Raw genomic sequence first — 15,655 nt, 5'->3', positions numbered from 1 at the left:
GTCGCTACCAAACTTCCTTATATCACTCATACAAGTGAGTTGTGATAACTTTTCAACTGGAACCTTGACTGCTTCACAGCTCTCAAGAGTTTTGGCTGGTAATCTATCCAAATACACCATTATTTCCTGTATGATTTTCTGTAATTACTTCTATTTGTTTCTCTAAAGAGTTGCTTAAATTTTATTGTTGTCTGTTGAAGTTCGTCCTCCCGAATAAGCCGTAGCAGACAGAAATCTTTAAGTATTTTGCCTGCTAATTCACAAAATTAATCCCAAACTGGCCACACAACCTGCTTGAAAGCATTCACTGAATACAGTGAATAATCACTTGCAAATTAAACATCCTGCTGCTTGTAGAACTATAGAAACCAATTTCAGGGAATTAAAGAGGGAATGATTTTCTGTGTTCTGCATATAATAATAATCCTTGCATTGATATAGTGCCACATCACGTGTTCAATACATCTCAAAGCACTTCACAAAATATACTGTAAAGTGAATTGACTATATTTTTGGGTGAAACACGGCAGCCAATTGCGCACAGCAGTGTCCCACAAACAGTCGTGGATTGCGTAACCAAATTATTCTTATTTTTTCAAATTTAATTGAAAATTACTTGAAGGGATTGTTACTTCTGGAAAAGCGATCCGCCAATCGACTAACTACTTGGTTCCCACTTACTGCTAGGTAAACAGAGGCGTGTGGAGTAAGGAAATTTGACGAACATTTCGACCTGCCCGGGAATTGAACCTAAGTCCTCTTGCTTGTGAGGCAAGTGCTCTAACCAATACACGACAGGACTCTATATTGTATGAAACCTACAATAACCACTTGTCTGATGTAGAGCAATGTGGACTCTTTCACCATTGTGAAGGACTCCATTGCTGATTGACTGCAAGATGATGTGTTCCTATGGGCAGCAGTGGTGATGTTTTGGCAATAGCTTTGTCTAAGGAGGCCAGGGTTTGAATAGTGAAGATGCGGGTGGAAAAGAGTCTTTGCTCAAATGACTCTGCAGTCCAGAAAGTATATACACTTTCCTCTAGGAGACAGAGTGGGTGCGGCGAACAGGTTTTCTGTGTGGTGATGGAGAAGCACACTTGATGGTGCTTTCTTATAGCTTATAGCAAGCTTTTACCCACAATAAACTGCAGACTATCCAGAACTCTGCAGCCCATGTCCTTTCGCGCACCAGGCTCCATGAGCCTATCACCCCATCCTTGCTGGGCTCCATTGGGTCCCCATCCACAAGCAGATCGAATTCAGGGTCCTCGTTCTCACCTTCAAATCCTTCCACGTTCTTGCACTACCCTATCTCTGTGACCTCCTCAAACCCTACCAACTCAGCCACTCACTTCACTCAGTGAACACCGGCCTGCTTCATGTCCCCCACCCTATCGGTTCCACCATCAACAGGTGAGCTTTCAACTATTCTGCCCCTGTCCATTGGAACTCCAATGCTGTGTCCCTCCGACTTGCTCCCTCTCACTTTATTCAAGGTTGGTTTCAAGATATATCTCTTTACCGTGCTTTGATCAAGGAGTCCTGTAGCTCAGTGGTTAGAGCACTCGCTTTGCAAGCGAGAGACCTGAGTTCAATTCCAGGCAGGGCGAAACCTTGGGCAAGTTTCCTTACTTCTCACGCCTAATAATATTCCCTCCAAAAAAAAACAATAATAAATTGGTCATTTTCAATCTACAACTGTTTGTGGGACACTGTTGTGCGCAATTGACTGCCGCGTTCGTCCACAAATATAGTCGATTCACTTTACAGTATATTCTGTGAAGCACTTTGGGACGTCGAGAAGACGTGAAAAGCGCTATATCAAATGCAAGGATTATTATTATTATTATTATCATCATCTTTCCCCTTCCCACCATCTTCAGTTCCTACCCCCAGCACAGCATTTTAATCATAAGGTGCACTGTACAAAGCACATAGATAAAAATGAAACACTTGTTGTAAAAATAAACTTTGAGGATTTTAGAGCAAATTTTAAGACTAAAAATAACAACTAGCATTTATATAGCACCCCCCACTCCAGCGGGGTCCCAGAGCGCTTAACAGTGGTAGAGCTCAATGCTGAACCAGGGGGAATGGGAAAGGTGACTGCAGGCACGGTCGAAGAGGAAGGTCTTCTGGTGCGACCTAAAGATGGGGAAGGAGGGGGCAAGGCAGAGGAATAGAGGAAGAATGTTTCAAAGTTTCGGTGCATAGTGGAACGGAGGGTATGAGGGACACCAAGAAGGCCGGAGCCAGTCAAGCAGAGGCAGCAGGGAGTGAGTTGGGGAGTAAGATGTCTTAAAATGCTTCACAGGATATACTGTAAAGTGGACCGACTGTGTATTTGTGGGCAAATAGTGTCATGGGAGCTTTAACATCCACCTAAAGAGGTAGACTGTGTGGCTGTGCTGGGTATTTATTTTCTTCCTTCTCCTTTCCTCTAGTGATAGTCCTACTGGGCTGCAGTGAAGAGGCACTGGTCCCTTGGGATATCTCGACTAAGTGTCCACTATTCAGTGTGAGCCTTGCTAGTAAGTGCCATCCGGTTCCTCGACAGCAGAGAGCATCACTGTCTGATCCTATCCTCATTCCATGTTGGTACACACCTTCCGGATTGGATCACTACATAGCGCTCAGGAATTGGAACACTAACTGATTCTCCTCTGCCTATCTCAGGGCACTGAGATCACGTTGTAGCCTTTTATTCTGCCCTTTCTAACATGAGGTAACTCACTAATGGACCTGAAAGCTGCATGTCTAATTATTTTTCTAATTCTCCCTGGTTCCCCCCCCCCACATATTCACACACTCGTATATGCCTTTGTCCAGACCCCCAACACCTCAGTGGGCATTGATCATGTGTGAGGCTTTGCATGAGTGTAGAGGACCTCACAGTCCAGCCTGATCTCTCCATCCTCAGCTGTCACACACACACATATATGTATATCACTAGTATGGGCGCTGAAAAGGGACCAAAAGTAAGAGGCCTGGTCAAGGTTTTCCCCTCCCTGACACTGGGAAGGCTGGGGCCAACTTTCCATGCAGCCCCAGTTTAGCCCATCACAGCCTATCACAGACCAGCTAGCTCCCAGTCCGTAAGATATTGCCCCGTTCACCACAAGATCATGTTTATGCCACCAACTACTCAGACTTTACAGCTCAGTTTACTAGCTGTCTGTACTCAGCACTGATCCTATAATGGAAAAACAATGAGCCTTGAAAGCCGGTTCACTGCAAATTGGGAAACTGATTTGAGGATGGGAGGAATGCTATAAATTACTTAGTGGTGGTGATCTGCTTTCAGATGAAGAAAAAAGAAGCTTTCAAGATTCATTATGCAAAACATTTTTCTATGATACAGTACAGTTGGCAAAGACAGTGACAGCTGAGTTCTGGTTGTTCAGCATTCAAATCTCATCATGACAGCAAATGCTGTTATGAAACCTCTTTCCCCGCACTCTTCTATTCCCCAGTAATACATAAAAGTGCTTCCTCATCCTCTTAGGGAGAGAAAAGCTTTGACTCATTTCACTGTTCCTCTGGCTTGATGAAAAGTGCCATGATAATGTTTGTGACACTGTATGGATGACACAACTAATGTCACTGCACTGCATGCTTACAAATATTTTTCCTCAGGCAGCGATATACCTTTAAAAGAATCAACTTATTTTCCCTCTTCATTTCCTCTCGATTTCTCTCCCTCTCAGACATTGCTCTGTGCAATTGGCAATTGACACTGTCAAACCACTTTACAGTATATCCTGTGAAGGGTTTGAGTTGTTTCGATGATAAGATAATGCGCTATATCAAATGCAAGGATTACTATTATTATCTTCACAGCCCATACACTCACAAAACAATCCCCCAGGTCTTCGGCACTGCCACTACGGAGCTGGTTGCAATGTGCAAAGAGCAACCTCGTTTTCTTAAAAAACTCCTTTTCGTACAGTCCCTTCCCTATTTCTCACTGTTCTTTCTCTTACATGGGGAAGCACCAGGCCCTGCTCACTACTAACCCATACCAAGTGTAATTGTAAAATCACAACAACAGCAAAAACTGTGACTAGGATATCCATCCCTTAAATAATTCTCAGACTCAATCGATTTTTGTGCAAACAGATAATAATAATCCTTGCATTTGGTATATTTGTTTCGCCCACAAAATACACAGTCAATCCACTTTCCAATATACTCTGTGAAGCGCTTTGAGGCGTCTCAACAACATGATAAGGCACTATATCAATTGTAAGGATTATTATTATTATAGAACCTTTCACATCAAGAGGACGGTCCAAAGCACTTCACAGGATATGTTAATAGAATTGTAAAGTGGAGTGAGTAACTGTGTTTTATAGGCAAACAACAAATGTTATGACATTGGTAGAAAATATAACAATGTACAACAATAACAAAATTACATTTATAGAGCTCCTTTCATGTTGGGAGAATGACCCAAGGTGCTGGACAGTCAGGGTTCAGGACTCAAGCATGGGGGAGGGGTGGGGTAGGGGGGAGGGAAGGCAAAGAGGTGGGAGGGCGACCGAAGGCACGATCGAAGAGGAGGGTCTTGAGACCGGCCTTGAAGGAGGCAAGGGAGGAAACGAGGTGAAGGGACTGTGGGATGGAATTCCAGAGTGTGGGGGCAGAGAGGGTGAAAGCCTGGCCATCAATGGTAGGGCAGGTCGGGTAGGAGACATGGAGCAGGCTGAAGCCCGCTGAACGGAGGGAGCGGGCAGGTTGGTAGTGAGTCAGCAGGTCAGAGAGGTAGGAGGGGGCAAGACTATGAAGTTGGAAAATATTTTGGAGAGAAAAATGAAACTACACCGAATAAGAATTCAGCAAGGATAGACTGCTGCTTCTGAAGGATATGCATGAGCATTATGTGGGAAGATTGATGATGACCCAGTAATGAGCTGTATTCTGGTATATTGGGGTTCCATTACTGGGAGGCAGATGCATATTTAAAGATCTCAAGCTTCACAGTTATAGTTTAAAAAAAGATGGAATTGAAGATTTGGAAGGCAATTACATAATTTGGATTAATTAAATGAAATTTCTGAGTTATAATTGGCAGGATATATTAGGAAAGAAAACCTTGGGGTTTCACCAAATTAATTCAAGTGAAGCACATGATCCTGTCTTGGCAAGCTGAGGAGAGGGTTGTAAGGATGAAGGATGAATAACATCAACAACAATTTATATTTCTACAGTGACTTTCATGATGGAAATATGTTTCCAAGCACTTTGCAAGGTTGACTGGAAGTCCTGGCTGTGGTTTTGGGGGAGGGAGAATGATGTGGTCATAAGGACCACTAAATCATTTTTTATTCGCAAAATAAAAAGATGCTTTATTTCTGGGTCCATTTTTTTCTATAAGAAAACTTGAAATAAACTGTCGGTCTTGTTTTTGGTTGCTTTGTAAAACTTTTTGAAACTTCCCTTACAAGAGGAAATAATGAACTGTGATGGAAAAAATGCCCATTTCGCCTGCAGGAAAATCTCAAGCTCTCCTGCCTGTAAGGCGATATTTCTGAGTTAGCCAGTCGATGCGTCCATTGAAAGTAAAAAATTTTATTGCCTTATAGTTCAGCATCCCACCAGGAAGAGAGTGCACAAATCTACCTCTGGGATTTCCATGTGTACTGTGGAATTCTCAGCTTGGTTTGGATACCTTTAAGCATGGTGATGGGTTTTGGCATGTGTCAGACACCCAGCTGATCAGAAACAATTCATCCGGTAGTTTATAAAACAATTGTTTTTAAACCTGATTTAGGAAACGTGAGTGAGATATTGATTTGTTTGCACAAGGGTCATACATACTGTAGTTGACTGCCCAAAAGCATCAAGTTCAGGGCAGCAGCTTCACTTACCAGCTCCTTCTTTTTCATGCACTCCATTAGAATGATGAAGAGATGCTGGGCTTGGGTACGGCTGTAGTTGAAGGTCTTTTGAATGGTGACAAGTAGCTGGTCTCTTAAGGACTCATTGATTACCCTGCAGTACACAAGTTACACAGGAAAATGCCTTTAGAATTACAAGACAGTAAAAAAATACATTTGTATAGTGGCTTTCACGTCAGGTGGATGTCCCGAGGAACAGGAGAGTCAGGGATTGGGACCCGGGCAGGGGTGGAATCAGGAGGAGTAGAGAGCAGGGATAGGAGGATGGGATGGAGTTCAGAAGAATGAGGGCAGAGAGGCTGAAGGCCCGATTGCCGATGGTGAGCCGGGCCGGGCAGGGAGGTGGAGCAGGCCAGAACATGCTTAATGGAGGGAGCGACAATTTGATAAGGAGTTAGCAAGTCACAGAGGTAGGAAGGGGCAAGACCATGGAGGGCCCTGAAGGTGAGGACGAGGATTTTGAACTCTATCCTCTGAGGGATGTAGCCAAATACACAGTGACAGACACTCCTCTGGTAGCTTTATGGATAAAGGCTGTAGCAAACCATCTGGCCTCCTGGCTGTTCCAAGTTAGATGTTCTCAGCCAGGGAGGTAGTTGAGGGAACTTAAAATTAGCCTCTACAGTTGGGGAGCAGAAAAATCAATCTGGACTGTCATCTAAATTCTTCTCCAGAAGTATATACTGGAAGGTGGGCATCAAGTGTTGACAGGATCAGGCTATGGATGCTCCTGTGGTTGATCATCTGCTGATACTCAAGGCATGGGAGGGCACCCATGGAACTGTAACCCAGTAGAAGAGAAAAGGACCCCAACACTTCCACAATAGGAGAGAAGAAAAAAGGAATAGGGAACAGACAGCTGTGGGCACAAAATGTCACTTCTAACAATGCAGCACATCCCCAGCACTGCATTGAAGTGTCGATGTAGACTAAATGAGTTCCAAGTCCCGACTTGGGGCTTGAACCCGCAACTTTCGGACTCAGAGACGAGAGTGCTACAAACTGAGTCAGGCTGATGCTCGCATGGGAGGATGGTGGATGGTGGAGTTTTTATTTAGGATGGATAAAATGAAATCGGCTGAGGACGTTCCACATTCTAACCTCTTGCGACCTGGAGAAGCATGAGGAGGCGACTCAGAAACTGTGTCTTTTCTATTGTGAAAGTCACCTCTTTGCACACTCAGCACCGTGGTGTGCACAGCTGCTGCACTGCCATAGACAACGCATGGTTTCACCTCGTACGTCGGGTGTGACAGAACTCACCCGGCTTCTTCTGAGTATTTGTGACCGAAGGCGAGGATGTCCGAGGCTCGTCCACTGCCATCGCAGACCACGACTGGCACCGGGGGTGTGTCCCGCAAATACTCCAGGACAATGGAGATCACGTTAGGCCCTCCTTCCACAATCAGAGCCACCACTGGAACACCTTGGCCGATCCCTGTGGGGCCGGAAAAAATGAAGAATGAAGGTCAAGGGACCAGAGTGGGTCACGTGGTTTCACTCAGGGGGACTAACCTGGAATCCACCTTAAATGGTGGAATTATCCTTTAATCACATTTAAATGTTCCAAACAGCTCTCAACCAAATGTGGCTTAAACAACAACTTATATTTATATAGCGCCCTTCACGCGGGGTAGTGTCTGGGAGTGCTTAACCCCAGCAGTCTGACCCTGAGCCAGGGGGAGAGGGAGTGGGGAGGTGACCGTAAGCACAATCAAAAAGGAAGGTCTTTAGGCGGGATTTGTAGGTGGGGAGGGAGGGGGCAAGGTGAAGGGATTGAGTGAGAGAGTTCCAGAGTTTCGGGGTGTAGTGGCTGAAGGCACGGCCACCAATGGTGGAGCAGAGGTTACAAAGGACAGACAAGAGGCAGGAGCCAGCCGAACAGTGTCAGCCCATTTGAAAAGGTGAAGAGTTAGGGAAACCTGATGAACCCCATAGCTTTGAGTCCACCTTAACAGCTTGATTCTGAACATGATGTGCTCAGACAGTGTAGACTTCATACTGAATCTGTATTATGAAGAATGTGCCGTTTAGACCCAAAGAAACAGGACTCTTCAGAAGATCATGTACAGGTTCATTCTAGTTGTGGGAAAGGGATGGGGGGGATGGGGGGGCGGAGAGGAGAGGAATGAACTGTTGAAATATAATTCATCTTTGACAGCATTGAGCATGCAAATCAAACTCCTCTCCTACTGCTGGCAGACACGATACAGTACCTCTCCTCAGGCTCAGTCTCACTCCTATTCAAAGCAGCCGTCATCACTCCCCTCCCTAAAAAAACTACTCTCAATCCCTTCAATCTCGCACACTACCATCCCATCTCAAACCTGGCCTTCCTGTTTTTGGAAACCAACTTCGCTCACACCTCTCGCTCCACTCCCTATTCAAACCCCCCCCAGTCCAGCTTCCACCCTGCCCACAGCAAAGAGACAGCGCTCTTCAAAGTAACAATGTCCTCTCTCTCCGTGACCAGGACTCCCTCTGCCTCCTCGTCCTCCTGGATCTCTCCACAGCGTTGGACACAGTCGACCACACCATCCTCCTCTGCCTCTCCTCCCTCATCCATCTTAGTGGGACTGCACTCGCATGGTTCGAGTCCTACTTAATAAACTGCCAGCAAAACATCTCGGCAAGTGATTTTTCCTCCCATCTTCACCGGGTCACCTGCGGGGTACCCCAAAGCTCTATCCTTGGCCCCCTTCTTTTCCTCCCCTACGTGCTCTCTCTTGGTGATGTCATCTGCAGATATGGGGTCAATTTCCACATGTGCGAATGATACCCAAATCTCGAGTGCTGGCTCTTTACTGTGGGAAGGGCGGAAGCCAGACTGGGGGGGGGTTGAGTAGGGAGTGGAGGGAGAGGTGTGAGCGAAGTTCTCCTCCTCCAGCAGTGCCTCCCACTCCACTGATGCCCTGCCAGCTTTTTCTGAGGTTATTTGAAGTCACTAGTTTATCAAAATCGGCTGCAATCAATAAGCCTGCTGAAACACTCAGGAAAGTAATAGAAAATGTCATTATTTGTTGTAGTGAATGTGTAGATGTACAGGGAAGTCATCTTTCCAGTATTATTTTTAAACAGTCGTTTATTTAATTTAAAAAGAACGTAACAACAAAGTCTGTACTATTGATTTTTATGCACTGAACATGGTCTTTGAAGAAATAAAGTAATTATTTATCACGATTTTTTGGTCACTTTTTAGAACAAATTGTATTTATATAGCACCTTTCATGTCGGCAAGACATCCGAAGGCGCTGGACAGTCAAGGGCTTGCACCTGAGCTGGAGTCAAGTGGAGTGGGGGGGAAGGAGGGTGGGGGTGGGAGGGTGACTGAAGACACGGTCAAAGAGGTGAGGGAAGGGGCGAGGCGAAGGGACTTGTGGATGGAGTTCCAGAGAGTGGCGACGGAAAGACTGAAGGACTGACCACCGATGGTGGGGCGGGCCAGGCAGGGGACACGGAGCAGGCTAGTGCCCACCGGGCAGAAGGAGTGGGCAGGTTGGTAAAGTATGAGGTTGGTAGGTCATAGAAGTAGGGAGGAGCAAGACCGCGGAAGGCTTTAAAAGGGAGGACGAGGATCTTAAACTTGATTCTCTGATGATGGGGAGCCAGTGGAGCCAGGCGAGGATGAGGGTGATAGGGTCACAGAGTTTGGGGTGGGAGAGGACACAAGCTGCAGAGTTCTGAATAATCTGCAGCTAGTGGAGGGAAGATTTGGGAAGTCTGGCAAGCAAGGAGTTAACAATATTAAGTCTGATGAAGACATGATAAATACACGGCTGAGGGTCTCGGCTGCCTGAGAGATAAGGTAGTGGCAGAGGCAGGCAATGTTGTGGAGGTTGGGGAAGTCAGAATGGTATGGATGTAGGATTTAAAAGGCAGTTGCTAGTCGAACAAGACACCAAGACTCTGTACTGTACTGACTCTGTAAGATGGAGAGTGAATCCCTTTTTTTATATTAGAAATGACTCCTTGCTCTCTTGAAGTCCATGGTAATCATGCAAATCTTTTTAATCATAGCTTAAGCATTCAAATTCAATTACAAATGAAAGGTAACTAAGTAGAAATGGGATTTTTTTCTGATTTGCAGACATATTTCATTATCTAGTAAGACAACTAGCACGGTCAAACACTGACTGAGGTTAAGAAACTCCTAAATTGATCTGTCAATCCTAACCTGGTTTGCAAAGGCAGATTTTATTCTGGAGCATGACTAAAACTGTTTAAAACCAATCAATTGTAATAGTAACTGAATCAAAGTATATCTTCACTTTTTTTTTGCAGGAGAACAATCAACAACAACAAATTACATTTACGATCCGCGATGGTGGGGCAGGCACGGCAGAGGACGGGATTCAGGCCGTTGCTTGCTGAGCGGAGGGAGTGGGTGGGTTTGTTGGGTTTAAAAAGGTTGTAGAGGTAAGGTGGGGTCGGAGGTTGAGGGATTTAAAAGTGAGGACAAGGATCAAGTGAAGATGGGGTTGATAGGTTCATGGCATCTAGTGTGGGAGAATCTAGAGCCAGAGTCTAGTGCGCCCAATAATCCTGTTCTACCAGACTGTTAGATCATGGCAGATCTATCAATCAATCCCAAGTACGTATCCATCCTGTTTAAACACCCCAATTACCTCTGATTCTGCAGCCTTCCAGGGCAGTTAATTCCACATTTTCACAATTCTCCGTGTGAAGAAACACTGTCTAACCTTACTTTTACTTAAAGTAAGATATCTCTTACCTTTGTCATTCTGTGCTATGTATTTATCAATTTGCAAATTACTGGCTATTTATTAATCAGGCTGTGTAAGAAGCTGAGGCACTAGGGGATAAAAAGGCAATGTACCATACTGTAATTGGTGAACCTGAATGAAAAATGGGAACAAAATGTTCGAAATTGCTCTTTGATATACAAAGTGAAAGATGGAGAAATGGTTATTGAGTTCAATAAAGGAGTAGACAGTGGTATTCTCAAACACGGAGATTATTTCATAAGAGAAGTGGACTCCCTCGCACACATGGATGGAGTTCCCAAGTGGCCGGCTCATGTTAGTGCAGTTCCCTTATGAAATAGTTTATATATTCAATGAAATATACATTGCTGCTTTTTCCACAACCATAAATAAATGTCAATACAGTATCTCTTGGTTTGGGCCAGCTACCACATGCCTATGCCATTGCATTGTCCCCTCAGACCATAGAAATGCCAAGAAGAAGGCCATTCGGCCTGTTGTGTCTGTGCTGGCTTTTTTAAAGAGGTATCCTTTCATTCCCATTTATCTGTCCTTTTCCCATACCCCTTTTTAGATTCACTGTATATACAGGTATACAGCCTCTGCAACTGTCTGCTTTAATTACTCTTCCTTTTGGTATTTGCCCTGTACAGAGTTTCCATCTTAGCTTTGTCTCTCCTTATGGTCTTTTCCTACTTGGGAACCACTTCATTATGTAGCAAAGCCAGCTCAAGGAGGAGTTGGAGAGACAGCAAGAGTGACACTCAGCAAAGACATAAATGAGAGCTGGAGAAGAGGACAAAGCTAAAACAAATATCTGGCCCACACAGAGATTAAGGAATCAAAGGTCCAGGTAATGGAAAGTGAACATGAACAGAATAAGTGAGATAAAAAATAGCTCAGAGGAAGGCCACAGAGATTCAGAAGCAGGATGAGATGTGACAAGGAAGTGTCCTGGGCGAGGAGGGCAGTAGAAATGGAAAGCACCAAGAAATTAGTTAAAATCCAGTCAGTGAGACATTGAAACAGTTTCATTGTTTATTCCAAGCCATTTTGGACCTGATAACAATAATTCCACAAGAGTAAACAAAAAGGTTAGCTGTTTTTTTACATGATTTGAGGTACTCAGAGAGGTACATTGTACTAGCAGTGGACACACGTCTAGACAGAATATACTGTACACTAGGTGTATATCTGCTATAAACTGCACATATATTTGCAGCATTTAGACGTGTTGGCAAAGCTTACGGGATAATGAGTTTGATATTTTAGTTATCAATCCTGAGTTATGTTTTATTTCAGCTGTGTTGGTTTTATACGTTTCTATCTCAGAAATGCCAAGAGGGCGCAATGTTTAATTGATGTGTGGGGGTGCAGAATGGGTAGAAAGAAGGACAAAAGGTAGCTTATTGTGAGTTTTGTAAGTGAAAGGCAACCAGATATAGCTTTTCATTCATCAGGTGGTCACTTACATTGAACCAGCTGTCAAACCATCATTGCTGGAGGAAAAAATGAGCACAATAAAAATGAAGGTTTCGTTACTGCCAGACAGCTACTTCTCTAACAGCCTTATTCCACAGTGCCATTCCTAGACAAGAGACACTTTAGAGGATAATAATAATAAACTTTGCATTTGATATAGTGCCTCATCATGTCTTTAAAATGTTTGAAAGCACTTCACACAATACAGTGTAAAGCGTGGAGGGCGTTATATAAGTGCAAGTTGTTGTTTGTTGTTTGAACACGGGTTCTCTTGCTTGTGAGGTGAGTGCTCTAACCAATATGCTACAGAACTTCACGAGTTACATTTGATGTGGTGACTTTCACATTGGGAGGATATCTAAAAATGCTTCATGGAATTTACTATAAAGTGAAGCGACTGTTTATTTTGTAGGTAAATACAGCAGCCAATATCCTATAAACAGCTATGAAGTGAATGACCCATTTCATCTGGGGTATTGTTGGCCAGGACACCAGCAGAAACTCCCTTATCTTTTCGAATAGTGGCATGGGATCATGGGAAATTATCTGAACAGATAAACTTTGGTTTATTGCCTTATCCAAGGACGGAATCATTGGTTGTGGATTTTGTTGTTTAGCAATTGACAGATACCAACACAAACATCAATTCTTGAGCTAACAGACAATCAACACATCTTGTGATAGGAGAACAAGTCTAAAACGTGTTTAGTCTGCTTTTCCTAATATACTATATATTCTCGTATAATATTTTTAGCATTGTACTTCATGAGTGGATAAAGAATTTCTACCTTAAATAAAGCACCATTAATGCACATAATGAGGGATGGCAACTTTTTGTTTGCAAAGTATATACACTTTTTAGACAAAGAATATTCACGAGAGAATGACTTCTTGTGTAAAATTCATGCTGGAGACAAATTTAAGTTATGGAACTTAAGTTAAGACAAAATTATCTATCAGGCCGAGACTAGGTGGAATTTAAGGCGTTAGGTGTTCCAGAATGCTTTACTTTACCGCTATTGATGTTAAAGCACCTGGATCACAAGACAGTAGCCTGTTATATAGAAAATAGTGGATCAGGTAGGAAGTCCATATTTTGTGCATTGCTTTGTCTGCTTACTAGAGTACCGCAATGCATTGTTAGTTATACTGCACAACAATGAGAATTGGACAAGGTCATTCAGAAGCAATTTAATTCACATCTAAATATTTGCTAATGTTGGAGAAATAAAGTTTTTCTTAAAAACGCTCTCGCCTAAACAGTTTTTCATCTCGCCCACTGGCTCAACCTTGCTACAATAAAAAAGAGGGAGATAAACCAACAGGAAGCATGTTCAAAGTCAGAAAGTAGGTCAATTGATTATCTGGCCACTGCACATTGGTTCCATTGGATAAACAGATGTGGATGGCCCTTTGTGTGAATGGAGTTGGAGGACACAATTCACAATGCAGTCAACATTGCTTGTGCAAGTGCAAATCAGGCACAAACCAACACTTCAGTCAATGATGCAGTTAATAATGGAAGAACGATCAAGCGATGCCACTGATGACACTTGAACATCCCTTTGCCTTCCCAGCCCCCTTCATATAATTTCAGGCATAGGATGACAAAGGGAAGCCCATGGGCCACTCACATGGATGGTTGCAGCTCATCTGTGAAGAGCTTTCTCGCGTCCAACTCAGACACGAGTTACTGAGCAATTCGCTATGCGGAAAATTACAAAGCTTAGTTCTCAAATAGTAAGGAAGTGGTGCAAATGATAAAGGTCAGCTGATGCCTGTTCAGAATTTGCTAAAGGGTTAAAATTAACCAATACGCACAAAACTCTGTGTTGTTTACTGCAGGTGAGCCTGGGAGTTAATAGAGTATTAGTTACATTTTGGAGAGACAGGATATTGGCTGAACTCTACAAAGAAAACAGTGAAGCTCGAACTGTTACTGAAATTCTGCGCTTCTCAGGTCCAAGGGAGGCCACAATTGATTTCAGGCACAACCTTTTTGTAACATAGATTAGCGGGGGGAGGGTGGGGGTTGGAGAGGGCAGGTATCAAGTGGGTAGAATTTTCTGTCATATGATAATTGTCTTGAATTGTGATAATAATCACATTGATTGTTGCATTTCTCCTCTCTCTGCTGTTGCAGCGACTTTGCAGCCATGCTCCTGCTTTGCAGTGTTTCGAAGCCAAGAGAGCAGAAGCTACAGCAGCGTGTGCACAGTGGAAGCATTCCTGTTACATCTGTTGTGGGCCATTTTGAGAGCTTCGGAGCTGATCATATGGCAGCAACTAATGACTTTAACAACAACAGTAACAAAAAGTTACAATTGTATGGTGCCTTTCACGTCGGAAGGACATCCCAAGGCACTGGACCCATGCTGGAGGTTGGAATAAGAGAAAGGTGGAAAGTGGGGGTTGTGGAGAAGGGAAGATGACCGAAGGTGTGGTCGAAAAAGGAAGATCTTGAGACAGACCTTGAAAGAAGTGGGTGATGCGGAGGGGCTCCGGGATGGAATTCCAGAGGGTGGGGTCAGAAAAGCTGAAGGCCTGACCGCTGATAGTGGAACAGGCAGGGTGGGGGAAGTGGAGCAGGACGGTGCCTGCAGAGCGGAGGGAATGGACAAGTTGGTGAAGTTTTAATAGCAAGAAATGCAAAATTGAGATATTGTGAAAGTCCAAAGATTATAATGATTTTCAGGCTCGTGTTGACTATCCAGCTCAGCTGGTGTACCTCAGGATGTGAGGCGAGGAGGAAGAAGGGCAGGAAGATGAAGGGCTCCGAAGAGTCAGGGAAGCAATGACTGTTTCATGCCTTGGAGAAAAGATCAAACAAGATCAAACGTGATGAGCCACAACAGCCCCCAACAGGACCTATTTCTGCTGTGTACCTGGTATCTATTTTAAGCATAATGTGATATGTTACAGAGGCTACATTTGGCCCAAATCACTCTGTATCATGATGGACAACAGCCGGTGGCAGCACCTGCCCAGACATCAATATTTTATCCAAATTCTTCCCTCAAAATACAGGGTGTGAATGACTGCACCTATTTGACAGGCAGAGCCCTCTCACATAACCCTCTGTCATGTTATAATGGTTGTCCTTTGTATCTGAAGATGGCTGTTCACACAATGTGATCACCTGGGTGTTTGAATTTGTTTACAGTGTGGCAGCTGCTGCCCACACAGCAACCATGCCCTTAGATAGCCAGCAGTGTAATCTGGTGTCAAAGATTATCCGGGAAGACCAGATCACTTGCTAACCACACTGGCAGAAACCATTATCCCTAGAAAGCGATTGGCCAATTGACTAACAACCGGGTTCCTACTTACTCAGTGCTTTGGGACGTCTTCCCGACGTGAAAGACGCTCTATAAATGTAATTTTGTTGTTGTTTCGTTGTACTGCTAGGTAAATAGAAGCACGTGGAGTAAGGAAACTTGCCTAAGGTTTCGCCCAAACTGGGAATCAAACCCAGTTCCTTGGGTTTGAGGCGAGTGCACTTACCACTACGCTATGGGACTTCTAGAGGAAGTACAAAGGGTTTTG

General features: G+C 44.0%; 1 protein-coding gene across 1 annotated transcript in view; it reads right to left on the bottom strand.

Moving 5' to 3' along the window:
- trpm3 (transient receptor potential cation channel, subfamily M, member 3) overlaps positions 1–15,655 on the bottom strand; it is an 86,144-nt gene that overhangs the window by 53,290 nt on the left and 17,199 nt on the right. The window contains exons 7-8 of the mRNA XM_042346621.1: positions 7,167–7,341; positions 5,874–5,997 (exon numbers count right to left, since the gene is read on the bottom strand). Of these exons, the coding sequence (XP_042202555.1) occupies positions 5,874–5,997; positions 7,167–7,341 (299 nt within the window). The remainder of the gene's footprint in view (positions 1–5,873; positions 5,998–7,166; positions 7,342–15,655) is intronic.

The sequence above is a fragment of the Callorhinchus milii genome, unplaced genomic scaffold, assembly GCF_018977255.1.
Source record: "Callorhinchus milii isolate IMCB2004 unplaced genomic scaffold, IMCB_Cmil_1.0 Scaffold1, whole genome shotgun sequence".
Lineage (NCBI taxonomy): Eukaryota > Metazoa > Chordata > Chondrichthyes > Chimaeriformes > Callorhinchidae > Callorhinchus > Callorhinchus milii.
The sequence above is the reverse complement of the archived record's forward strand: the minus strand, read 5'-3'. Positions and strand labels throughout refer to the sequence as shown.